At 35.8% G+C, this 27,899-nt stretch overlaps 1 protein-coding gene across 3 annotated transcripts in view; it reads left to right on the forward strand.

Moving 5' to 3' along the window:
• The window catches only part of VWA8 (von Willebrand factor A domain containing 8), a 297,774-nt gene that overhangs the window by 148,013 nt on the left and 121,862 nt on the right, over positions 1–27,899 (forward strand). For all 3 annotated transcript variants that reach the window (XM_074378241.1, XM_074378240.1, XM_074378239.1), the window contains exons 22-27: positions 8,104–8,179; positions 10,093–10,228; positions 12,555–12,674; positions 15,675–15,880; positions 17,170–17,321; positions 27,756–27,864. In XM_074378241.1, coding sequence (XP_074234342.1) covers positions 8,104–8,179; positions 10,093–10,228; positions 12,555–12,674; positions 15,675–15,880; positions 17,170–17,321; positions 27,756–27,864 — 799 coding nt within the window. The remainder of the gene's footprint in view (positions 1–8,103; positions 8,180–10,092; positions 10,229–12,554; positions 12,675–15,674; positions 15,881–17,169; positions 17,322–27,755; positions 27,865–27,899) is intronic.

The raw sequence follows: 27,899 nt of genomic DNA on the forward strand, positions 1-27,899 counted from the left end.
AGTTTGTCAAGCAAAGTAGGGGGAAGGGAAGAAAAAACTTCCCAGAAAAAGTACACAAAACTAGGCACAGTACTTAAGGCGCCACCAATAATTCAGGACAGCCTTAGAGCATGTGACTGGAGTAGCTTACTGGAATGCAACCATTCCAGCAAACACTTATCACGTAGTAGGGGCTGGTCACTTTCCCAGCATGGGTGATCACATCAGGAACAAAAGAGCTAACCACCCTCTCCCAGCCTTCATACTTACTTACTTTTTTATTTTTATTTTTTAATGGAGGTGCTGGGGATTGAACCCAGGACCTCATGCATGCTAAGCACGTGCTCCACCACTGAGCTACTATACCCACCTCCCTCCCCAGCCTTCCTATTTATATTCTAGTTGATAGTGAGAGAGAAGAAGATAATGAAAATATGTAGTCCGTGCGATAGTAAGTGTCATGGGGAAAATAAAGTGGAAAAGGGGGCCAGAGTGGGGTTTAAAATTTTTAACAGGTCAGCCACGGAGGGCCTCACTGAGAAGTTGACTTTTGAGTAGCACTGGAATAGGGATTCGTCACTGGGATAGTAACCTGTTTTCAGCCTTTTGCCTCTAACAACATTTCTGTTGTATTTTACGCTTTATCTGTGTATTGAGTACTTTTTTTTTCTTCCTGGTGTGGTTTTAGAGATCCTCAGACTAACCTTAGGTAAATGGCAAGGGAGAGAACAGGACAAATGGTCCACACTCACATTCCTCCTGAAAGAGTAGAAGAGATTGCCCAGGAGACAAGAGAACTTTTCAAGTCCCAAGATGACATAAGCAGCTTTATGTCTTTAAAAAGTGCAGTTGTTGAAATGCCCACAAGCCTAGTCAGAAAATGCTGCACATACTGACTTTTCAGGGTCATTCCAGAGGCACTCCACAGTCATTGTCCTCACACAGTTCATAAAACAGTGAAGAAGAAAAAAAACATTTTATACCCACTCATTTCTTTAATTTGGGGTTCAAGAAGTGGGTTAGATACCAGAAGAGAAAAGGTGGCCAGATGCTGAATTTGCTGGGCAGTGTGAGCTGCCTTCCGCTCATCCCGGTGTGCTGGAGGTGTTGGCTCTGGACAACAGGTCCTTGTGGCTGTTTTCCCAATGGTATTGTAAACATTTCTGTATTGAAACACTTAGGTGTATTATGGAGTGGCGTTCAAAATCTCCATCAGATTTTAAGAAAGCTTAAGAAAAAGCATAAGATGACAAAGAAATGTATTTTGAGGAGTGCTCTGGTCCTCTGCCCTCTAATTCCTCAGAGGTATTTGTTCCTTCTCCCCTGCCATTAGAATGACACTGGAAAATAGGCTGGGGTTGAAATGAATTTTTTACCTTCTGCTGCTAAAAGCAATATATATTATTTTTCTGATGACGCAGTAGTGTCTCTTCCTTTACAAAAGTCTATCGTGAAAACTTAATACCATGGGTACATGTCAGAAAACTTCAACAGTTTTTCTTTAGGTTATAAGTTCTCCATCTCTAATGCCTGTTTACATCCTATTTTTTATCTGGCTCAAGTGGTTAAAGTGTGGTAAATAAACCAGAGAGCACTGGGAATTTTTTCAAGTTGATGACCAATCACAAATTAGTATAAAAAAAATTCGCAGATTGTGGTATAGCAAATAATATTATGATATATACAAATACAACTTATATTGTAAGTTTTAGGCAATAAGTATTACACGAAAGATATATTTTGGGTTATTAACCAAAAGAGACATGCCTAACCAGGGTCATGGAGAGCTGGTGGACTTCTGACTTGAATAGCCACAGGCCTGTCCGTCATTTGTCTTAGTGATCCAAAATATTTATTTTAACTTTATTTTGAAATGTGGTAAAAAATCTTTTGCTATTTAATTTCATGCAAGATCTACTTTATACTATGCCAAAGGTGGTTGGTTATTAGTGTGGTAGGATAAATTCACTTAAATATATTATGAATTTAACTAAGCTCAGCAAGAGGAGGAATTTTTACCTTCCCAGATACTCATCCATCTTATCTAAAGCAGTGCCCATTTGTAGACGGTCAATAAATATTTATTGAATGAACAATTCTGGAATGTTCTGGTATAAAAAAAGTATTCACTTATTAATTTTTGACTCTATCAAACTTTTATGTTATTACCCAATTAATAAGGGTTTTAAAAAATATAAATTACTAGATACTACATTTTCTGATAAAGATTTATCCAGTGGATACAGCATTCACCTGCCCCACACTCTGGTTTCATCTGTGTGTGCATCTCTGCACACTCATTCAGTTTTGTATTTTAATCTTCATTTCATTCTTCTATTCCTTTAAAAAAAACTGATTAGAAATGCATTGTTTAATGTTGGAGAAAAGAGAAATAAGGGGCCTACTTACTGTTTTTCTTTTTTTGTCTGGAAAAGGGGAAATGAAGCTCCTACAAAGAAATTAGGTCAAGTCCCTAGAATTTGCCAAGCCAAATAGCTAGTTTTCCGAGTAAAGATAAAAGGCCCCATTTTGAACATACCGTCTTAGTAGATTTCTTTTTGAAGACTAGACAAGTTTCAAAACATTCAGATTTTGTTAAAAGATTTGATCGTCAGCATGGCTTTGAATATTAGAGGAATTTCTTTTTACAGAAGTGTTATGATAGTGTTAGGAGACAAGGCAAGGAGAGTAAGTCGACTTAGAAAACTGTTTTGAAATGTTTAGCTTCCATCCGATGACGACTTTGCCACGGCTGTTCTCTACCTGCTGCTCCCAGGAGGGCCAGCCTCTGAAGAGCAAAGCGATGCACCGCAGTAGACTTCCTCCCATAAACGTTATCCCCTAATGTCTTCCTTCCTTTTATGGTTTGTTAGGATTTTCTGCATCTGGACATATCTGGATATATTAGTGATGAGTGATTGACGACTAAATAAACTATTTGTCCTCCAAAACAACTATTTTTAGAGCTGGAGTCTTTTCAGTCCCTTTGGCAGAAATAATGTTTTGCTTATCTTTTACTAAAAGGACTTTTCCCTCACAGCATTCAAAGAACATGTAATAATAATATTTCTCTTTCCACTTTTATCTTTCTTACTTTTTACTCTACTATGTTCCCTCATGTATTTTAATTCCCTCTGTAGAGGTGAGTCATCTTGGGTTTCAAGAGTTTAAGCGACTGACCAAACTAGGAGGACTCAGATGTAGGCCAGTGCTGGTTTTTAACAAACACTGCAATAGTCATAGCAAATTTATGTCTTCCCCTTTTTTGTGTTCTGTGGCAACACTGCCTAAATCAACGACTGTTTCTGTTTGAGGGCTCAAGGAAGTTTATTTCCCAACGTGGCAATGTAAATTTGCCTTAGTAGGAAGGTAATACATTGCTGTTCAGCAGAGAGGCTGAAGTGTTTACAAACATCACTTAACTCTCACATCTGTTTGCATCTCCTGTGTCTAAGTGCCACTCTCTCTTTTATTAGTGATAATTATTAGTAGTACTTCTTACCTTTATTTCATTCCTTGTTTTAAAATAAGCCTTGTGGAAATGACATTCTTGATAACACCATGACCTCTTCTTCACTTGAAAATATCTTTCAGCAGCTTTTGGTTCTCAGTCAGTAATGTTATGCTTATACGTTATTGGTGATCATTACCATTTAATTCTGTTTTCATAATCATCCCTCTTTTTAAATTATTGAGCAAATATTTGTTAAGTGCCTCCTGTGTACCATGGTTCATCCCCTATTCTCATAGCCTAGCTTTCCTTTCTCATATTTCCTTTCTCCTCTCTCAGTAATGAGTGGACCATTACTATAGCCATCTCTATTTTAATGAACTACAGAGTTCCAGAAGATTTCTATGAGCTATTTGAAGGTCTTGTGTGTCTTTTTTTCCTCCTTCATCCTTATGTTTAACTATTACTGTTTTTCTAAAAGATAGCTAACCTTAAACCAATTTAAATACCAACTTACTGAAATATCATCCTCAAAATAAGCATCACTATTTTGCATCTTTTGCGCCTCAATAAATGAAAAGATATTAGCTTAATGTACCTTCATGAGCAACATTGCAAGAACAGATGTGCTTGTTCTCACGAGGCCAATTTTCTTTCCTTATTTTGATAAAAACCTGGTCTTTATTCAATCTAATTACTTTTATTGCATCTGGGATCATCTAAAATTACTGTTGAAACATTAATAAATCCAATTTAAAAACTTTTTTAAATCACAGGGTTAAAAGAAGACTAGAGTTTAGCACCATATTTCTTTGCGCAGCCCCTTTATCAACACAGGCTCTAATTAATGGACAGCTTTAGTTTGTAAGATAATAAGAAATGAGAACAACTGGTGCTAACATAAATGTCAGCAACTAGCTGAACATCCTAATTAATTCCTCAAGCATTGCTGGTAACTGTTATGTACTGGAAAAATATCTCTGTATTAAACCACAGGCCAAGGAAATGTTACTGCAATGTGTTTTTTTCTCCCCGGGATTGTTGAAATTGACTCTGTTTAACTTTTATCAGCTTATGCTTCAAAGCTATTCTTGAGAGGAACAAATCATAATAGAATTGAAATTGTAGCAAATAAAATATATCTTAAGATCATTGTTCATTTAAGTAGAGAATTAACATCTTTTGATCCAAGGTGCTCCTAAATGCAGAGCAATGATTTTTAATCAAGTATTTTCTGAAAAAGAATCATTATATTGGCTTTATCAATCCATATGCTACCTGTGACAATAGTCATCACTTACTCAGTTGAAGTTTGTAATATTATAAGATACCTTGAAAAATAAGCTTTTTCTTGTTGTATTAAGTACTATGCAGAAGATAGTGGGTTTTCTACTCTTATATAATAAGGGACTTACTGACATATAAGCCAACCCATTTTTTTAATTGAATATCATTTTACATATTTTACTAGCTTTTGCTTTTTCTTTGATGTATAAGATCAAGAACCAATAATAAGAACAGAATAAAACCACTTTTTTTTTTTAAAGCTCCTCTGTCTCTAAGCCTACGCCACTGAAAACCATGATTTCCATTTATATTTACCTCATTTGTAGTCCCTTGTGGGAATCATCTGTTTTGCACTTGTTCCATCAAACATATAGTTTTTATTTCTAGCACAAAAGTCTTTTGAGAAATCTAATTTGACAAACTGTATGCTATCAGGATTGAAGTGTTATAGAACAATTTCACTTGCCTTTTTAAAATTGGGATTGGAATTGAATTTCCTGTTCTTAATCTGCTATGAAGCACTATAATTTTTAAGGTAATGACTGAATTTCCTTTCTACTGACAATGATACAAGAGTTCCTTTTTCCATTTTGGGGCTGGAAGGTGTCATGTTGTTGCCCATTAAATATATGACAGCTGAGGTGAGAAATTCATTATATTGCTATAAAAATCTCTGTGAACACCTCTCTTCCTCACCCACTCCCTCTGTATTGCCAGAATATTAACAGTGAATTTAAGTGATATTAGTTAAACTCTGTTCTTATTTGTTTAAAACCTTAGAAATTGAATCTTAGCAGAAGATAGCACCAAATATGTCCAACAGTAAACTTATGAGAACCAGGAATACAAAAACTGGATATATGACTGTATATCTTTATGTTGCATAAGAAATATTTTATTCATACTAAAAGTTGACAAGCACCAATATATGTCACGATGTATTTTCACTTTCCTTAACACCTCGCAAGGCTTTATTTCAGACACTTTTCAATCTGAACGTCAATGAAGACAAAAGAATAATGTTGGATTCTTTGTAAATTGCAGTGCTAGGGCCATAGAAAGCAATGGACACCAGACCCACGAAAACCAGGATCATGGGGGTAGGAGCTTGGGATGGAAGTCAGGAATGGCAATGGGCCGAACCCCCAGGGAATTAACTAGTGAAACCAATCACTATTTAGTCAAGTTAGAGGGAGAAGCCTTTTAAGCTCATTGCAAAAAAAGTCAGGTACTCTAGAAATTGTAAACGTCAATATTTATAAGGCCAACAGACCTGCTCAAGTCCTAGTAAATGAGGACTCTGATGCAGAAGTTACTTGCTACAATAATAAGTCTGAATTCAACTCAGTTGGAGTCCAAGATGGACATAAACCATCTCCCTCTCAGGTACACTCAACCCCAAGTGTACTTTTCAACATGACTGTACTTTCTAATACATAAGGAAGAGTCCTCACTTCTAAGAGAGTCAGTCTTAATCTAAGCCAACATTTGCCAAAGTGTGTTCTATAGTTCCAGATTCTCTGTTAAAAAAAAAGAGTTCCATGATCCAATATATTTGGAAGTCCATACACTGTATGTTACACTGTAAGCTACAGTGTTGATTTTTTAACTTTTAGTGTTTTTGTTCATTTTATTCACGAATTCATTTAGTAAACAAATATTTATTAAACTCATCCTGTGACCCAGTCATTCAGTGCTGGGGACAGGATGAGCGATAAGGTAGATGTCTACAAGTCTACACTCTTAAATCTTAACAGTCTGTGTACAAAGGCAGATAGTAAAACAAGCAATTATGATACAGCGCATTAAGGCCTGAAATAGGGAGATCCAGGACGCAAAGGGAACATACAGCAAGGCCACCTAACTGGTCTACAAAGGGTCCAGAGAGGTTTTCTAAGAACTACCGTCTGTGCTAAAAACCTGAAGGTCAAGTAGAAGTCACACGGGGAAGGGACTTTCAGTCACAGAAGCAGCAGTGATGATCCCGATAAACAGCTCGTTGTTTTCCTCTTTCTGCTTGCTCTGTATTGTGCTGGATACCATCCCAAGTGTCCTATCCGTCATCCACCTGAGCGGGTTTTATACTTACCCAAAACCATATGGCTAATAAGTGGCAATACCTAGAATTTGAGTCCTGAATGATCTGACTCCAAAGGTTTTTTTTTTCCCCCCACTACTCCACCAACTGCCTTTCAATGCAATTAACTGATTTTTATTAAAATGATTTGAATGGTACCTTAAGTTTGCTTTGTTAGTGATTGTCCTCTAATATTCATTAGGTTTCTTTAATAGAATCCCATTTTATATTTTAATAATTGTGATGAAATTTGGCATTTGGGTAGGAGTTTCAGAAGTATATTACAGCACGAAGGTCTGAAGTTCACATTCCAAACAATATCTTACATGTAGAAGGTACTCAAAACAACACAACTGCAACTTCACATTTTACTTACTACTTTAGGGTGGTTTAAAAAGATAATTTGAAACTCTTGTAAAGAAATATGCTACTCACACTTTTGAAGTAGTTTAATTCTCCGTCTGACATGATCAGGATGGCCATAGGATTTTTTATTTTTAAGATCGAATGTAAGTAAAGGTGAAGATATAAAGTTGATCCCCTTTAAAATGTCTGGACCTACCTATAACCTGCAGCTGTAAACACACATTTTGGCAAGAATATTCATAGGCGGTGTGAACTTCATGTCTCATTGTGTGAGGAGGTGCATAGCATCAAGATAGCGCACTGTTAATCCTTCTGAAGATCCTGATGTTAAGGAGAGTCGGGCAAACAGTAGAGGTAGATTTAAGAAAGTAATCCTAACAGAAATGGTCAAAATGCCATGGCTCCTGGAGTGAGTGAGACAGTCTGGCTTTTGCACCTAGTGATGGCAGATTGAGCCAGAAAGTGTAACTCATAGACTTGCTTTAATTGGTCATGTCAGCATGCCAGTCACCAAAGTTGCCATTAAAATTATTTTTAAATAGTGTAAATTATATATATATATATACATAGACACACATATATACAAATATATATATATTTTTAAATACAAATGTATATATATTTTTAAAATTTCTCCTCTCCACTCTCAGGAGGTAATTTTGAAGAGTGAAATGGTCCCAGGGGAAATTACTGAAAGAAAAAAAGAGAAGTAAAGAACCTGGCTAATCTGTAAACTTTGATTAATTCCCAAACCTTTGTAACTTATATTGGTGTCTACAAAATACTTTTGCTGAGTGGAATTTCATTTGTTATTTTTATTCATCTTGGGAAAAGCTGGAATGGTGAACTAAAAGAAAAAACAAGAAATGCTCCTGCGTTTTATTCACGAACAAATGTCAGTTTATTTCCTTACTAACTATAAAATGTGTTGGTTTAACTTTAGGGACACCACGGTACAAACCCTCACTCTTCAGCCTTCTGTTAGAGATGGACTTATTGTGTATGAAGACTCGCCTTTGGTTAGTAATACAATTGTATGAATATTCTCAACTGTAGTTTTTTGAATGATAATTATATTTCAGCCATGAGTGGGAGAAATCTCCCACAGATACCAATATGTTTCAGTCTTCACTGGAAATCACTCCTTCATATGTCATTTGGGGAGTGGGTATTTAAATGCAAATTGTTGGGAAAATAACATGTTTTCTTATTCTGTTCTCTCTCCAGAGTGAGAAATTTAGGGAATGATAGAAATCCTCTAATCATTTCTTTTTCATTCTAAAATTTAAAAAAAAGAAAAGAAAAAAAGAAAGTTTGCTGTTGTTTTCAAATGTACAGGCTTTGAAATTAGATAATATTTCTACAATGTTTTTAAAAATGATGTTAATGAATAAAATATTAGGCCAATGTTTTGGGCTGCTGGGAAGAACATTCCTCAGCTTCTCTCATAAAACCCAAAGAAATTCTGGCCTGCCAGGCATGTCTCTCTGTGTAGATAACTCCCTCTGTGTAAATAGCTCCCCTTTGCAGCAGTGGCAACAAATAAGCCATCGTGAGAACCTCTGAGGTCCAGACTTGGGTGATAGGAATCTTTGGGATCTCCTGCCTGAATTCTCCCAGATTGGACCTGACTTTCTTTGAACAAAGATATGAAGGCTGGAGTTGAGGGTAGAAGCTACATGTTTTCCTTTCCAATTCTGTTTATTTTTACCCTAAAATTAAAAAGAAAATCCATATTCAGTTTTTTAGAATATGGAATAAAATATTTGTGGTAGAAAAAAGTCATCTATTTCTTAATCTGTATTTCATGAAAATTATTTCACAAAACTATGTAATAAAAATTTATGATCTGGTCCATTTTTATGTTATGAGCTATTTCTTACTATATAAGAAAATCTTTCGGTTTACATTTAAATTCAGTGAGTAGCTGCTCCTATCCACTCTTTAAAAATGTTTTCAAGAGGTTATCCTGGCTTCTACCTTTCTTTTCACAACGTCACCATTTACTCAGCCATCTAAGACCTAGGACTGTTTCTTATTTCTCCTTTCACCTCTTCCCATCTGATCAGCTGCACAGGCTGTGGATTATACCTCTGGAAAACTCTTCAGATCAGTGTAATGCTTTCTATTTCCATTTTCCCCATGCCTCCTTCCCTAAAATCAGGTCCTCACACTTTCTTACCAAATTGTTACGTATTCCCCTTTTAGCTATCTCTGCGTATCACGGCTGGATTAAATGTACTAAAGTGTAGCCCCAGGCTCCTTTGTTATGTGTGAACTCGTAAGTTTTTAACTACATTCTGTTACTTAATGAGATAAAGCACACATTTCTTGGTCTGGCCATTGAGGTTTTAGTAGTACAGACCTGACCTACCCCTCAGATCCCAGTCTCTCTCTTCTCACATTTAACCTCTGCTTCACAAGATAGACTATATTTGCTCTTCCCTCAACAGCCTGCAGAATTGCTTGAGTCTGACTGTTGATTTTTTTTTGTCTCAAATACCCATCTCTTCACCATACCTCGTTATCTCTTAAAACTGTACACTCTTAGAGCCGTCGCAAATGCAGTGTTCTAACGTCCACTGTCACTTGTGACATCTCACTCCTCTTAACCCCCATGGCACCTTAATTTCTCTTGTTTTCATTCTCCCTTACCCTAGGGTGTGAATTGTTGTGGACATCGCCAACATAGGAATAATTATGATGCTAAAGGAAAAAAAAGTGACTACTGCAGAGTTAGAACTTTAGTAACTGTGTGAAGCTTTTAGTGGAGACCCGTATTTCGTTTCTAGCTTTACTACAGACATTTTTGTGATAGTGTGTTTATAACTTACATAAAACTAGCTATTATAAATCCAAAGCAATGAGAGATGAAAACTTTTAAATGTTTGCTTTCATTCTTTTGTTTATGATAAATGTTCTGTATTCAAAGGTTAAAGCAGTAAAGTTGGGTCATGTTCTGGTAGTGGATGAGGCAGACAAAGCCCCAACAAATGTCACCTGTATTTTAAAAACTCTAGTAGAAAATGGAGAAATGATTCTAGCAGATGGAAGACGCATTGTTGCAAGTGAGTATGAAAAGGCAACTTTCATTTCAGTATATTCAGTATTTACATTTCTGGTATCAAATCATACCATTAGCTGGTTAACTTATCTTCCAGCAACAAGCATAAGTTCAGTATAAGTCACGTTGTCTGTTGATAGTTATTTATAAAAATCAATACGTCTGAATCCAGCTTTGTCAGTTTCACTTTCTAATAGCCAGAGAGCATCTCTGAAAATTTCAATAGTAGTTTTAGGACAAATCAGCTTCATATATTTTCTACACTGAAAATACAAACATACAATCCTTATTATACTCATCTCTCAATTATTTGTGTGCAATTTATTTTCTTCCATTGTTATCTGAAATTTGTTATAGCCTTACTATATTTCTATTACTAATAATATTAAAAATTAATGTTATTATTAGCTCAATGTAATTAGGAAAAAATGCTGAACATTTTATTTTACACATGTATTTATCATATATATGTATGAATATATGTGTGTCTAAATACATATTATACACACACCCTGCTTCAGGAAGAAGTTATCCTGTTTGGGGTGCCTTCTTCCTTTTATTTTATTTTTATTGTTGTTGTTCTCTGGGAAAATGTAAATGGATAAATCTCATAAATCTGTTTAACCTACAGAGAAAAATTGTCTAATGCAATATGAGAACATTTTCTAGTTTCTAAACTAAAATTTTTGTGTCATGAAAAGACTTGAAAATCTATAACTAGCCATTGAAAATATACAGTCAGTTGCAGGGTAATGAAACAAGTTGAGACTAATAACCAAAATCTTCAATATTCAAACAAAGCATATACAGAAGACCCCCATTAAAAATGTACACCTGCATCATCACAGAGATTTCTTCTTGGACGTTGTCATTGCAAAATTGCCATTTCTAAGCCTAGGAAACTCGGCACTAGAAAAAGTATTGTAACATTTCAGTTTCACAATGAATTTATGGGGAAAAAATGAGAATAATATCCTTTAGAAAAATCGTTCAGACTCTCAGGATTAGAATTCTACCTGCCCTTTTTAGAGGCATTATGTGGACAGCAAATGGAAAGCAAGAAAGAATTCCTGAAACAAACTTGTAGTTAAACTGTGGCTATTTCCTGGTAACCCTCTACATGTGTTTATATATTTTTGAAGGATAGTCTAGAAGTAAAAGAGTCATCATAATTTTTAAATTCAAGTTTGATAATATTGTAGATAATACGTTAAACACAAGAACCCCTGAAGCTCTTTTGCATGTGGTTTCATAACATATCCGTTCTATGGCTATGATTTTCGTCTTCTTTGTTTTTTAAATTTACATTTTTATTGTCATTTTAATTTTCGTTAACTAAGTAAGTAAATTTTGCATGTGACCACATACCCTTGTTACTTGCCACTACTAAAAGTAAAGGAGATCAAATGTTAAAATTAATGGTAGTATTAGTACATGAGTATATGGCACATTGAAAGGTTACTTTTCGATATCATAAGAAAAGTACAAGTGTAAGTTCTTACAGACTCATCTCAAACAAAACTGCAGGTGCTTCACAACTATCATTTGTTAAAGATGGACAGCCTAAGGCTACTTTTTAAATAAACCCAGATGACAAGTGTTTCTTCTTAAAATAACCGTAATAAAGTTTTTACTGTCTTAAATTGTTGTTTAGACAAACAGTTCTATCTGAAATGTACATCATCCAATAGTGTGTAACATTCACTTCCTTAAAACCTTAAACGTTTGCATGAGGAAAGCTCCAGTCAACTTGAAATTACTTATTTTAAGAACTATGGTAGAATCACTTAAATGGAAATAAATCAGCTTTGCTCTAATGAGTTGACTAGGTGTTCAAGACCTTTATTCTATGTGGTTAAGTTTCAAGGTGCATAATCTGAGTGAAGGTTACTGCTTAGGTGCAGAATGGCAGGCTTTTATGCTGATTTGATAAAAAACAAAAAGATGTTTGGATTATTCTTTGAGTATCCTTTGGATTATCCCTTGTTATGGATTCTATTTTTTTTTTAAGGGATAACAGCATCTCAAGCCAAGTTTAAGTACTGTAAAAGACACAGTTAGACAAGTTTGCTTTTTAGACGTGCATTTAATTTTAATAAAAATGCAGATTCCTGTATAATTTAGTATACACTTTATCAGTACTCTGTTCTTAAAAAGACTTCCTCGAAAATGTTTTTGTTTTCTTCAATCAAATTGTTCAACCAGATTTCTTAGAGTTTTTTTTACAATTAAACAGTATGACTACTTATGTGATTTTTTAAGGCTATAACTTTATATTCTTAAGAATTATTAAATATCAGTAAAGAATATATAGAAATTTTGTTTTTCAGATTCTGCTAATGTCAATGGAAGAGAAAATGTTGTTGTGATTCATCCTGATTTTAGGATGATCGTTCTGGCCAACAGACCTGGATTTCCTTTCCTAGGCAATGATTTCTTCGGTACCTTAGGTAAAAACATTAATGATCATCTTAGCAAAAACAATAGCAACAACAATAATAATATTATCTTAGAAACAATGCTGTCATGGCTGTCACTAACGCCACCAGGTGCTGTCATCATCACAACCACCACCTTGTGAGAGGGTTTGTTGTCCCCGTTTCAGAGAAGGAGAATGTCTGGCATTCAGAGATACTGTTTTTCTAGGGTCACTCAGATAGTGATTGTTAGAGCTCGGCTTCTTCTCTAAGTCTGTCTAATTCCAGAGCCTGTTTTCTTAAACAATTAAACTGTATTTTGTTGTTTAGGGCCCCTTAGAATAAAACACAAAATAAGGAATGGTTTTTAGTGTTTTTGTCCCATCTCCCTCACTATGAAAAGGTTTGTGACCAGCTCTGAGGAGATTGGTTCATGTGGATTGGAGGAGCCCTGGGATAGACCGACTCATCAGGAGCCTTTAAGAAGAGCTTCTCTATGGCGAGGAGGTCATTTTGGATCCTGGTCATTCTCAGACTCAGTGTGAAACAGGCTCAGTCTCCTGGGAGGATTTTCCCAGGGAATTCCCCATGCAGTGATTTAAGTACAAGGCTAGGCAATAGAGCATTGTTTATAGAAGAAAAAAAAAAAATGGGTAACAACCCAAATGTCCATCCAAATGGGACTGAATAAGGAAATTCTATTATGTCCACACAGTAGATTACTATGCAGCTATTTAAAAAAAAAGAATAAGTTTACCCATGCTGATACCAAAAGAAAAAAAAAACAAAACAACTAAGTGAAACAATAAGACAGAACAGTGTGTACCAGTGTGTCTACCAGTTGAAAAACAAAAGGCAGGAGGGATGTGTGTGCATGAATATTCTCAGACATGCACAGAATTTCTCCCGAGGTGCACACGTCTCTTACATCCTCTTATCTCTCTGCCCTTGCTTCCTGTTCTGCTCTGTGCTGCTCTCCCCATCACTCACTGTCCACTCGACACTCTGCTCTCCCGCCTCTTCCTTGAACACGCCAGGTACGCTTGCCTTAGGGTCTTTGTATAGCTGTCCCTGGAATGCTCATCCTGCAGATACCTGCGCTGTCACCTTCTCAGTGAGGCCCATCTGGCTGACCTCCCCCATCATCACCATTTCTGATGTCCTGTTCTGTGCTTTTCTTTCTCTTTTCTCCTTGAAATGTACAGTTTCTAACATTTATAATTATTGTTTATTATATCCCTATACCAGAATATAAACTCTCTGAGTGCGGAGATTTTTGTGTTTTTGATCACTGATAGATATAAAATCCCTAGAGTAATGCTTGGCACATGGAAGGCATTTAATAATTATTTGATGAATGAAATGAATATAGAGTCCATTATAGTTTTATATTAGTGTTACATTTGACTCTTAGCAAAAAAAGCAAAAGCTGTTTTTCACGTTCATATTTGGACAGGTTTAGCTGATGAGATACAAGCTCCAAGTTATCATGGTTGCGTTTTATTCAGTTGCTTTCATAAATATTATAATAATGATAAAATAATTGTTTGAATGATTTTGAAGTCAAAGTAAGTCTGGATGTCCTTTCTTTCTAAAGTGAACATGTTCAATAATCCAAATCTATTTACTTTTAACTTCCTTTGGTCCCTTGTCTTTTGGATTATGAATCAGACTGTGTGAACTTTTTTTTTTTTACTTTTTTTTCCCATTATGTTAGTACAGAGCTTTATTTGGCAGTGTACTTTACATGTGTAACTTCAGTCAATGATAGCAAAAATAGTACAAGATAGAAATTTCATTGCATTCTGTTAATGCTTTGTCCAAAATTCTTCATCCAGGAAAAAATTTTTTTTGTTTGATAGTGTAGTTTGTTTACAATGTTGTGTTAACTTCTGATGTACAACATAGTGTTTCAGTTTTATACATATATTTACATATATATTCCTTTTCATATTCTTTTTCATTATAGGTTATTACAAGACATTGAATATAATTCCCTATGCTATCCAGTAGAACCTTGTTGTTTATCCATTTTATATATAGTAGTTAGTAGCTGCAAATCCCAAACTCCCAGTTTATCCCTCCACCAGCCTCCCTCCCTCATACCATAACCATAAGTTTGTTTTCTATGTCTGTGAGTCTGTTTCTGTTTTGTAAATAAGTTCCTTTGTACCATTATTTTTAGACTCCACATATAAGTGTTATCATATGATATTTTTCTATGTGAACTTTTATATGAGAAATTTATCTCTCCTGAGTATAAATTATATTTTTCTAGTATATTCTCAGTTGTCTAAATTACAGATGAAATATTTTGTGTTTCTACATTCCTTTTTCTTGATTTTAATTTAGACATTGTCTCTGCAGGTTCACTTTTCCAAAACCAGCTCTAAAGTAGATTCTAGCATCTGTACAAAATATAAATTGTTTAGAGAGTGATGATACTGATTTTTCCTTTTTTAATATACATAAAGCGGCATGCATGTGAGATAGATGTATATAATTTCTGAAGATACTCAACATGTGTTAAAGTTAAAAATGCAGCCTCAGAACCATATGAAAAGTATTTTCCAATTAATGGGAAAGGAGTAAGTTATCAAAACTATATATGTTTATATATATGCATTAAAAATATTAATACAGGTCTGGAAAAATAAATGCATTGGACTGTTAACACTGGGTGCCTATGAGGGAGAGGGTAGGACTGGCAGAGACACCGAGGGGCTTCTCTTTTTTTCTTTTTCTATTTGGGTATCTCCCAGTGAAATTGTGTTCAAAAAATGTAATTTTTAACAGAAATAAGTCTGTGCAGAATGAACCACACATCACTCAGTTTCCTCTTCTTTTGCTTCAGTCGTTTGCTTTTTTTCTCTCTACCTATTGTTGGGCGGGTTTTCTGTGCAGTTTTACACATTTAAAAATAGGAGTGCTTTGGTGAACCACCCCGTGGCTCCTGTAACAATCATTCTGTACTTCCTATGGCATCATAATGGATTCATTGCATGCTGAATGTGGATCTTTTTTCTCTTGTAGGTGATATTTTTAGCTGCCATGCAGTTGATAATCCCAAACCCCACTCGGAGCTCGAGATGCTCAGGCAGTATGGCCCGAATGTGCCCAAGCCCACCCTTCAAAAACTCGTGGCTGCCTTTGGAGAGCTGAGGAATTTAGCCGACCAGGGGATTATTAACTATCCTTATTCTACCAGAGAAGTCGTCAACATAGTCAAGCATTTACAGGTATGCCACACACCTGGGTGTAAAAGTTTAAAAGAAGCCGTCAGTCTGAGCCTTTTTTAGACTGCCTAATTTATCCAAGTCTTTCCATTTCCATAAATATAATACTGATTCAAATGATATTATATGAATTGTCTGTAATCTAAATGAACATTTTCCGTTTGGCCTTTGGATTGACTTTGGCAAGATTCTGTGCCATTATTACCAAGGAGCTAGGAAATTTGGTAGAGGCTTTTGTTTTTGTTTTTGTTTTGTTTTGTTTTGTTTTTTGTGGAGGAAGCAGGATGCAGAGGAAGACAGAAGAATCAGACAGCAGGGCAACTTGACTACTGTCTGACTTTATGCAACAGGCATGTGGTATCTGAGTGGAGAATATTTTCATTTTGAAAACAAAAGACTCAGTGATTAAAAAAAAAAAAAAGACTAGGAACTAACAGTAATGACTGTATACCTGTAAATCATGTGAGAAAGGTTTATAAGACTTAGAGTAAGTGGGCAGGAGAATGAAATTCCTCATAGCCATGTACAACATAAAGCCCACCAAAGAAAACAAAAAACCCAAGTAGATTTTATTTTGATAACAAATAATGGTTTCCAAGCTAGCGGTCACAAGCTCATAACTCTTGACCTCTGTTCCATCCCCACTCTCCAACGAAGACCTAGAAAGGAAACTAGAAAGCTTTATTCTGCCTGTAAAACCATGAGTCCAGCTCAGCCCTCAGTGCCCAAAGAAAATCAAGACAGAGCCAGTAAAGGACCCAGTGGACACCACCAGTGTACAGTTAACTGTTAGTAATACTTGTTTTTTTTTTTCTCTATTTCTCTCTTCTCTGTACTTTTTATATTCTTCTCCCCTTCTTTTATCATTCCTTTTTTTTTTGTTTATTCATAGACTTGCAACTTCTCTAAATACTTCTGTATAGATATTCAACAATCCCCTTTATTTAAGTATCATTTTTTAATTCGGTCAAGCTATACTCATTTTAAAGACAGGAGATTTCAGGCAGCAGTGGAAGTCACCAAACACCGGGATCTGAGCACTGATTCAACATTTGAGAGAAAGAACTATTCCCTCTCAAACTCTGATATTTATTTAAAAAGAAAAATATTAAGTCATCAGAGCAAACATTAAAAGAGAAAAATGTGTATTTTCCTCCTATGTGGTTATCTGCCAAGGCTAGTAAAGAAAGATCTGCTGAAGGTTTTTTGATCATTATTGTTCTGTCAGTCTTGTAAATCTTTACGATATTGTGTATTTTATCACAGGGTAATACGGGATTTTTTTTTAACAGAAATTTCCCACCGAAGGTCTCTCCAGTGTGGTTAGAAATGTGTTTGACTTTGATTCCTACGACAACGACCTGAGGGAGACTTTGATTAACACTTTACACAAACACGGGATACCCATCGGAGCAAAGCCTACCAGTGTGCAGCTGGCAAAGGAGTAAGGCAACCTCAATGTTGATAAAAGTCTCTTGCATGTTACTCTTCTGATTCTCAAATGCTGATCATTCTGAATCTAGTGTGATACTCTACTAAGCTGAGTTGATGTGGAAATTACTTTCCAAGAGTCAGCTCTTCAAATATATGTTGCTATTTGCTGGCTGGGTTTCAGTTAAATAGCATTATTTATAGGCCTGTAAATTGAGAACTTCGGTTATTTTGAATGTCCCATGAGTAGATGTAATATAATCAAATAAAGGGAAATATTTGTTTCTTTAACAGTCTCTGTCCTTTTGTTGAATTCCTATGACTGTCATTTTTCCCTAATCTAGTGCAAAATCACTGTACAAACATGAAAACTACATGAAGAGATAATATGTATTTAGTTAAGATGTTCTTATTTATGTCACCATGTATTTTCCTGTTACAGTAGTTTTCTAAATTTATAATCATATTAACTTGAGAGTTTGGGTGACTTATTTCAGCTTGACAGATGAGAGAGGCAGAGAGAACAAGTAGGTTTGTTTCATGTGGACTAGTTACATGCCTTTTATTTTGTAATTACAGGCTACATGCTTAACCTTAGTAAAGAATCATGCAAATGCTATTTTGTTGACCAGAAAGATAGTTGATAGTTTATTAGTAGGGTAATTAAGTCAGTACAAATTCACTGGAAAACAGTTTTAAATATGCATAACTTATTGATAATGCATCTAATGCACCAATGTCTATAAGTCAGTCAATTATCATAAATTCCCAAGGGACAAAAATTACTTTTAAATTGTTATTTAACTTTAGTTTCATATAGGAGGCCTTCTCTACCTTTCTTAGAAAAAAACTGTTAGATATGAATTAATGAGTAGTCCAGCTACAGATATATACATATATATTCTGTGTACACATCACCGTTATTCTTTGCAGTTATTATAAAATGTGTCAGAATATACGCCAATAAAAATAAATTGTTAAAGCTTTAACAATTTCTTCAAGGATCTCTTAAAGAGAAACAAATATTTCCCTTTCACAGTAAAAGCACAAGATGGAGTTATGTTAGAAATGATCAGTGAATTGGTTTATATTATTAATGAGTCTGTAATTTGTTTTGAGAAGAGTGGCTTGGTGTCAGTTGCTACACTTCTCTGTAAAATACTATTTTGCTGGTTGATTCGCAGTGTTTATGGGCATTTTGAGACTAGTCTGGTAATTTAATGGGCACTTATCTTCTATATTAGAGAGTTCAAGAAGTGTCTTTAATATGCAAACTTCTGTTTGTACTCATGTTTTATTTCCTTTTTATAAATCATATCTTTATTTTCAATTAGAAATAAGATGAATTTTATTACTATTAACAGATTTACAGAGTTTTCTTGTTTCATAGAAACCAGGCTTGTAATTTTAAAACAGCTTTTTTTGTACTCTTGCACAACTTGAAATAAAAATTCAAATGCATATTAGTTGGTAAGATCAGTCAAAACAAGATTGTTGGCAAGTTTCTAAGGAAAATAAAATGATTTAACTTACTCATTTCTGTCCCCTATTCTAAACTGAACAATTCTTGCCATGACTTGTTAATTGTTGCCAAACCTTTTGCTTCACTAGACGTTTTGCTAAATCAGATTTTTGAGGTTGCTTCTGTGCAGTTCTACAGATACTATGTTAGTGAAGAAGATTCACATTGGACTTCTGTCACTAGGAAGGAAGAAGGACTAAAAGTTTTCATTACTATTTAATTGCTATTAATAGCCTCTTGCCCTGAATGAAAATTTCTTGCTACTACAGTTCTTGCTTAATTTTCTTGTTCTCTAATCCAATCATAGTGCTTCCTCAGCAGGAGCAAAATTACATTGAATCCAGGTTAAGATGGTCACATTCACACTCAAGGATGGAAAAATAATTGGCCATCCACTGCATATAACTCAAAAGAGATGTGAGGCACCTGTTGTAGCAGAGGGACGTTTCCACACAGGGCAGATACCGGACTAGACGCACGGTCCGCTGCAGCTCCTTCCTCCTCAGCCGAGATCAGAATGTGCTTGGCTATTTGGTGATGACCCGTCAGTGCACTTTTAGTGACATTCCCGTGTGAGATGCTGTCACTTTCCCTTTTGTTCTCCTGAATAATGCAGTGCTGGTACCTATCTCATAAGATCTCCGAGCATCATGAAAGGCCCAGTGTGACCCTATGAGATGATGTGACTTATCTTCTCTACTAAACCTTTGCTAAACCTGGTACTTTTAGGCTGCATTGTAGTGGATGGTTATTTTACCTGGCTTGACTGTTACCAGTGAGAGAGGTTCTGGAAAGGGGAAAGGAGGCCTAACTTTCTGTTCTAATATTCTAACGTGTATAATTTTCCATGTTTTATTTTTTAAATGTCCGCAGACCATTTGGGCACTGGAATTCTTCATTTTGTTTTCTTACTTAAATAAAATAGAGATGTTAAAGTAAAGGTCTATTCTGAAATTGCTATTTCTTGGGACCTTTGCCTCCAATAAAGCAAAGCTTCGCCACACTGCAGTGCCTACTCTAGGGGGATAACACTGGCACCCTTACCAAGGCAAATGAGAATCAAGTTAACCAGGCATTTCTGTCGCATTTCAACACAATATGAGTAAGTTTATGCATTGGTAGACATCACCATAAACATATCAAGTGAGGGAAGGCAATACATTTTTTTGTATATTTATATTTTTATTGAAGTATAGTCCAGTTTACAGTGTGTCAGTTTCTGGTGTACAGCACAATGCTTCAATACATTTTTAAAGCAGCAAAAATTAAAATGTTAATATTCATCAAGTGCTAACTAAGTGTTCTAAACACTTTGCGTGTATTAACTAAATCTATACAATAATATTTTTTCTATTAGGCAAGTAATTTTTCCTGTGATCTGTTAGGTGTAGGAGTGTGAGTATGTGTGTATTACAGATGAATAAACTGAGGCTCAAGAGACTGTAAAACTTAACACATTATACAACTAATAAATGGCAAAATGGAAGATTCAACCACAGATCTCTCTGTTCCAAAGCCTGTCTTTTAGCTAAATCCACCCAGCTGTCGCTACATGAAACATTATGTCTTTCATGACACACGCATGAGAAAAGCAATGTAATAATCATTGGGTTGCAAGATTTTAAAGATAATGGAAACTTCAGAGTTGTTTTTCAAATTTCATTTCCTACCATTTTGGAACATAGATCTTGCAAAATATACGTTGAATTTTTCCATTAGTGACTAGGCCCATTGTCCTAATCACACTTCCCTTCAAATTAATGCCATTTGTCATGGACTACAGAGGAAAATAAAAACATCTTTTTTATAAGATGCAAGCAAATTTGCATAAATCTTTTCTCTTGCAGTAAGGATTTGGTTTTTGAAAAATCAAAATAGATGATATTTACAAATTCTTCAAAATAAATGGAACAATTCTTTTCTTTTTGAAGTTTATTCTGCATAGAATACTGAGCACTGCCATCCTCACAATCCCCCTCATTAATATACTTATTGTTAGCAGAATAATTATAAATCACTTTGCATTTGCTGTGCACCTGTGATTGCTTCTGAGTCATTACAAATTAAAGAGAATTGGCCTCCATCTCGGGGCTGATAGCTCCTGTGTTCAGAGATGGAATGGATTATCCAGGGGAAAGGTGGGATATACCTTTTGTAGACTTGGTTCAGACAGATTTGGACAAACCTTACTGGAGAGGTGCTCAAGGGATTCAAACTTGAGACATCGGAGTAAATAGTCTTTAATGTACTTCCAACGCATAGATTCTGTGATTCAGTGTCCCTACTTGAATTGGAAAGCTGAATAAGTGGTCACTCTTCTCCCTTATATCAGCAACCATTCATTACTTTATCAGCCAGTCCTACAGCGTATGTTACTCCCGATGAAGGTAGCCAAGGTCATGTTTTCCTGTTATAAGAGACATTAATATCTCATTGCAGTGTGTGTTACATGAGCATGTTGAGTACTGACCTGTCTCTTTAGAGGAATGCTAGGGATGTATATTTGCAAACAGAACAGCTTCATCTATATTGAGTGTATCTTAAAGGAGTATCTGTCTAGGATCAGTTTTCCAAGTTAACTTATCTTGTGTAACTGGAACACCAGTAGCTGCTGCTTCTCTGACCCCACCAACTACAGGGTCTTCCAAGTACCACAGGCATCAGAAAGAACATCCCCAACTAGTGCCTCTTTTTAGAGTAATTTCATTAGGTTTATCTTTGAATATAGGAATGATTATTAGTTTAGTATTTCTCCCATTAAATTAAAAGACTCCCTTCTTAAAGTTGTGGGCTTCTCCTTCCATTTTCCGGACTATTATATGCTATAGTTTTCTTTTTTGTTATCTTAGTTTTTACAAACAACTTAACAGTATTGATCACGGCATTCTAAAGAGTATGATTCCACTCTGTGTGATGATTTACTTTCACTTTGCAAAAGAGCTCTTAATTTTCAAAAACAATAATACTTACATAATGACATCTCAGAACTGTTATAAGCAGAAGGATGGCATTGGGCTTTATAGTTTCATAGTCTTGCCCTGTGTTCTCTTGGTATATTATGAAGTAGTTACACAGACATTTTCTTTGCTTTCAGCTCCTTTATAGGGGTACAGAAAACATTTAAAAAATATAGCTGATCTACACAGAAATTGTCAAGATCTATGAATCGTCCTCCATACTCATCTTCAGCAGCCTCACAGAATTATCCTTGACCCCTTAAACATTTGTAAGTGATATTTGTTACCTGGCTGGATAAAATTCCCCAATCCCCGCCAACACTACCAAATACAGCTGCAAAGTCGATTGCATCATTTGTTGAGAGTCATGTAGTCAGGATGCAACAGGGAAGATCTGTCAGGGTGTTTTGCATCTTGCCATCAAGATAAGAAACAAGTAGGTGAAGAATTTGGCAGTTATAATGTAACCAAGCATTCATTCATTTAACAAACACTATTGAGCATGTATGTGGTAAACACTAGGTAAGGAATCAGAAATCTAATGGGGAGGAAGGCTCAATATCTGCCTTCAAAGAGGTCATGATCAGCTGGGGAAACGCTCAGGTAAAGAGTGGCTTGTGTTATATGAGAGCCACATGAGAGAGAGCAAAGAGGTAGAATTGCTGCCTTCTGCCATGAATCTTTAAAGGACTAGTAGGCAAATAGAGGCAAAGACAACGCTTCAAGCAGAGACCATTTTAAGAGGGTGTGGTGCCGTCTGGTGACTAAAACTAAGGGTTAAGTGAGGGCATGCCATGTGGTGAGACTAAAAGCGAGAGAAGAGTCAGGGGGAACCAGAGAAGAATTTTAAACAGAGAGTAACATGGTGTGATTCATGCTTTAGAAAGACCCCTTTAGGTTTTCTAATGATAAGAAACTGAAAGACAGTGAAACCGAAGGCAGGAAGACCTATCTATTGGGAGGCAGCTGCAGTAATCTCAGTGATGAACCTTGAGAGCCTACATTGTGGCAGTGGGAATGAAAAAGAGGGACAGGAGTGAGAGACATTTCCATGGCAGGATCGATGGATTCTGAGTGCCAGAGATTCAAGTGAGTAAGATGTAAGCCTTACCCTCAATGAATTAACAATCTTGGAAAAACATGTGAACTCTCAGCCTTATGATGCAAAGTTCTATTCAGAGTGCTACATTCGCAGTACGGCATCTCATCCTCTGAGTCCTTCTTGTGGGAAATAACAATGGTTTTCTGAGGTTTGCGGGTTTTTTTGGCTTTGTTTTAGTTTTCTGGGAAAATTTCCAACTGGAAGAGTTTCAGTCCCAGTCATTGTTGATGTGAATGATTAGAAAAAGAAAGAATTTTAAGATTTGAAAGTACTAAGATGTGGTTGGTAAAGCAGATGGCAGGAAAAGAGTTTTTGCAGTGAAATTTGAGGAAAGATGAGGGAAAGGAAACCCAGGCTCCAGAACTATAGTCTCGCAACTTCTGTGAGGAGGAAGAAAGCCAGAGAAAGGCGTGTGGAGCGAGCTGACAGCACCCACTCTGACAGAGTGACACTGGGCAGTGGCACTGAGGCTGCTCAGTGTCAGTCTGGGTACTGGGAAGCGTATTTGAGAAGTGTCAGCCATTAATAACAAGTTTCCCTAAATCTTTTTCCATCTCATGCATCCAAATTTCTGTGACCACAGCAGGCCCTTGGTGGCAGAGATGCACGAGTCTAAGTTATAAACCATAATGTCTAAATGCAGAGCCAGGAAAAAACACATATACATACTTGTATGCGTATCATTTGCAGCAAAGCTAAATTAACATACCAGTGATATGTGAGACTATAAGGAAGGGAGATTCAGACGTTTCTAGAAAGCAAGGCAGAATAATTGGAAATAGTAGTACCATTATTACTAATTTAACATGTTTAAAGTGACATTTCTATTTTCTATATTTAGTGTGTTGACTTTTTACTTCAGTATGTGTAAATATTTGTAAGGGATGTCATAGATTCACTTCTGACTGTGCTCTCTAAAACTTTTATCCTCTATCAGGTCTTAAGTTTGAAAATGGCACATTCTACAGAACTCCATCCTAAGAGTTTCTAAGAGTTCTGCATGTGCAAATTTCCAGGGAAACCCTGAAGAGCGAGAGATTCATTCTACCCAGGTAGAAATATGAGAGAGGGAGGCAAGGGGAAGTGACGCTGGAATTGAGCCTTAAGAATGAGAAGGATTTCATCAAAAAGGCAATAGCAGAAAGGAATTCGGGGCTGAAGTAATAACCTCATGGAAGCATGAACACACATAGCATGTTCAGGAACAGCAGGTAGCATTTCGAGGTAACTAAGGCAGACGTTGGCTGGAGTGGAAGAGGAAGGGTAAGAACCAAAAGTGGAAATATTTGTCAGGGTTATTCTATTAAAGGTTCCAGTAAACTGAGTTGAATAGTCCAACTTAATTTCTACCAGAGGTTAGATTTAAAACATTAGGAATGAGTGAGGCCTGATAAAATTGGAGTTGTTCTCTTTCTTCTCAAAGATGGTAGTAATTGGTGAAGTTTTGTGAGTCGGTGGAACTTCCCTGAAGGGTTACATTATTCCCGTGAAAATTAGTAGTTCTTGTGGTAAGGAAATGCTTTTGGAATTGCTGATAATAGGTATGTCAACAATTTCCAATTGCATAATGCCCCCAGAAAGATCCAAATCTTTTTCATGTGTTTCTTTCATACTCCAGAAATAGTATTGGCAACTGTTCAAAGAAGGCAGAAATTTGCCAGAACATACTCTTTAAAACCCCAGCTTACCTCTTTATGGAAACGATCTTAGACAGCTCTCTTGCATGTCAGTCAGGCTGTATTACTCGACTTCGGTGTCCATATGCATCATGTTATGAACTGTGTGCATGCTTAAAAGAGCTTTTTTCCCTTTCTGTAACTTGCCCAACTGCTATAATTTGACCTGAGTCATAATTTTGAAACTTACCTTGATTTTAGTGAAAACTTTTACTTCCAGATCTTTATTGTTAATACTTCCACCAGGGATTAAGAAACATCACAACACACGAATTTGAAATACTTCATTGTTTTAAAAAAAAAAACATAAATTCATGAATGACACTGAAGATTAAAAGTAGTACTATTTATAGGCCTTAAGTTCCTCCTCTTCTCCCTTAAAATCAAATCCAGACATCATTCCAGATAGTACTTTAACAAAGTTAAACAATGCAAGTGACAGGACCTTAAAACCATGGAAAATACCGTTGTCATTTCAATCAAATCAGGTCTAACAACTTAAGTCTGGTTGGAGTTGGATGACAGATTCCAATAGTGGAATATAGGGCCTTTGGCTAACTGGCTATTAGTTGAGAATTACCCCGAAATTAATGTTGATTATGTTTTTGAATTCCAAAGCTTGTTCATGCACTCAATCAAGTATAATTCTCCTTTTCCCTGACGACTAACTTACTGAAGGGGAAAGAGTAACTGTCAAATTTTTCCACAATTTATTGGGAGGACTTAGTAGTGGAAAATAAATGAGAGGCTTTGGTTTACCTCAACTGGCCAGCCTGGAGCCCCCAGGAAGTCCAGAAACAACTCTTCGTGTTACCAAGGAGCTGATGGAGTCAGTTTGTGGAATCCCAGAACACCCTGTGTATGTGACTTTCCATTGCAGTTATTAACGCTACTAGCATCTTGTTATGTGGTTCCGGGATAGATTCTATATGGGGAAACTGAAGGGCCTTTGCATACTCTGCCAACCAAACAGCTAGAGCTATTTCAAAATGGAACCAGGCATGTTTCCATGACTGTTACCTGAAATTTCCATGACTGTTACCTGGAATGAGTTGGCAAGTTCAAAGTAGCTTTTATGAATATCCCTGGGGTTGTCAGTAGAAATTGGAGGTCGAGTAACATTACTTTTTCCCAAATGGATGAATGTTTTCGGTGTGGTTTTGTTTTTAGCATCTGTATGATATTTTTGTGGGATTATTAAAGAACATATTAGACCTTTTTTTTTAGATTAGATCTCAGCCTATCAACCAAGAATCATTTTTATTCAGTCAGTCTCCACCTCTAATTAGATTTCAAGATGTTCCTGTTGTCTTCAAAGAGCCAATTTGGAATGTGTGTAGAGCTTCTTTTTATAAACTTTGAAAAGCAATTCTATCAGGCACCTATTCTATTGGTAGGTATAGCTCATTTAATTTTGTTCTGATTATTCATTTTCACCCGAGTACCAAGGTAATGCAAGACTATTGGATCTACCACTGACACTTCCCTCCACGCACTTCAGTGATCATCAGAGATGCCCCAAGCTGCAAAGAACTGGAACCTTACAGATTATCCCCTTCATTTCACAAAGGAAAAAATTAACACTCAGAGATATTGTCTGACAAGTTTGTATAGTTAGTTAATAAAAGAACAAGAACTAGAACCCACCAAATCGTCTACCCAAGAGGAAAGTTAGGTGTGTCTCCTTCCTTTGTTTTGTCCTCTGTGTTGGAGACCTGACTCCTTTGGTGAAAAGCTGAAAGCAATGAAATATACTGTTCATCCCCTAAACAAGGAGGAGATCTCAGTCTGCAAGATGTTTTCAAAATCTGCCCTTTGGACATGTAAATGTGTTTTTATTACATTTAAGAAAGAACACAATAATAGTAAATCCCCTGATTCAGTAGCCCTTCCACCTCATTACCACTAAAAACATGGAAGTAAGTGGATGACCACTGAGGATAATTGTCCACGTACTTAAAATGTATTTTTAGATGATAGTTACAAAAACACATACGTCCCTTTGAATGATGTATGTTATATGACTTAGAAGAATTTCAATGTAAATTTCTTTCCTTTTTTGTTAAGCATTAACATTTCAAAGGGACAAAAATCATATCCCACCAGAATGCTTGGTTTCCTTATTTTATGCAAAAAATATCTAAGCCTTGCATGGTCTTATCAAGTGTATGGAAATGTTGTGTCAGGTTACTCTTTTACTGAAAATAAATGATTTTCTAAATATAAATACGTACTCTGTTCATCATCAAGCTCATTTCAAGCATGTATTTCAATTTGTAGCCACATATGAATTATGTTTAAAGAATTTTTAACTGAATCATTGTTTTTTGCCTTTACTTACCATGGAATAAGAAATTTACAGTGAATTAAATGACACATTAATGGTTCTCTTTTTAAGGATTTAAAGAAAAGAGAGTCTGATTAAAAAGCAAAGGCTTTAGTCTCAAAAATTTGTCTGTGGTTTTGTACTTAAGCATCGCCATATTTTCACAAATCACTTTACATAAAAATAACTTTAAATGAAGAGGAATCTAAACACAAAATAATTCCATTAGGAGTCGGGATAGCAGCTCTCTTGGCGAGGGTAATGACTGAAGTGGTCCAGGGGAGTTTCCAGGTGTTGGTGACGCGTCCTGGACATACACGTGTGCTCAGGACTAAAGTGGCGTATTTATGTGAACATTTCTGAAGGTCTCTTATATTTCAATTCACAGTAAAAAACAATTAAAGAGCTAAAATAGAGTCTATGAAACTTACCCTGTACAACCGACAAACGTGATTGGTAGTGTTGTGTACTACTTATTTGATTCTAAATTTAGAAGAGTAGACTGAAAAAAATGGATGGATTACTCCATTTTTTCGTCAATCCTCCTATGTTCTACTAGGAATTTAGATATTAAATTGCTAAGTAATTTACCAATTTGGGAGAAAAAAATGTAAACCTTGATTATGTTTATTCTTAAAGTAAATACAGTATTAATAGGACATTGCCTTTTGAGTTTCTGAAATGTGAAATCTTTTTCCTCTTAAAATATATTCTAAAGATCGTATTAAAGACTATCTTTTAATAAAATGAAATATAACTGACTTCTAAATAAAGCCGTTTTCAAATTTACTTGCATGGCTCATCCTTTTTTCCTATGACTTGGAAATAATAAGAAATACTTACTTTGCAAATCATCCTTGACAGGTTACCTCTGCCAGAGCAGACATTCGTGGGCTACTGGACAATTGGTCAGTCAAAAAATGGAATGCAAAAACTGTTGTGTCCAGCAGAAACTCGTCACATAGACGTAAAGGTCAGTATCATTATTTCTTCATCACAATATTGAAT

The sequence above is a fragment of the Camelus bactrianus genome, chromosome 14, assembly GCF_048773025.1.
Source record: "Camelus bactrianus isolate YW-2024 breed Bactrian camel chromosome 14, ASM4877302v1, whole genome shotgun sequence".
Taxonomy (NCBI): Eukaryota; Metazoa; Chordata; class Mammalia; order Artiodactyla; family Camelidae; genus Camelus; species Camelus bactrianus.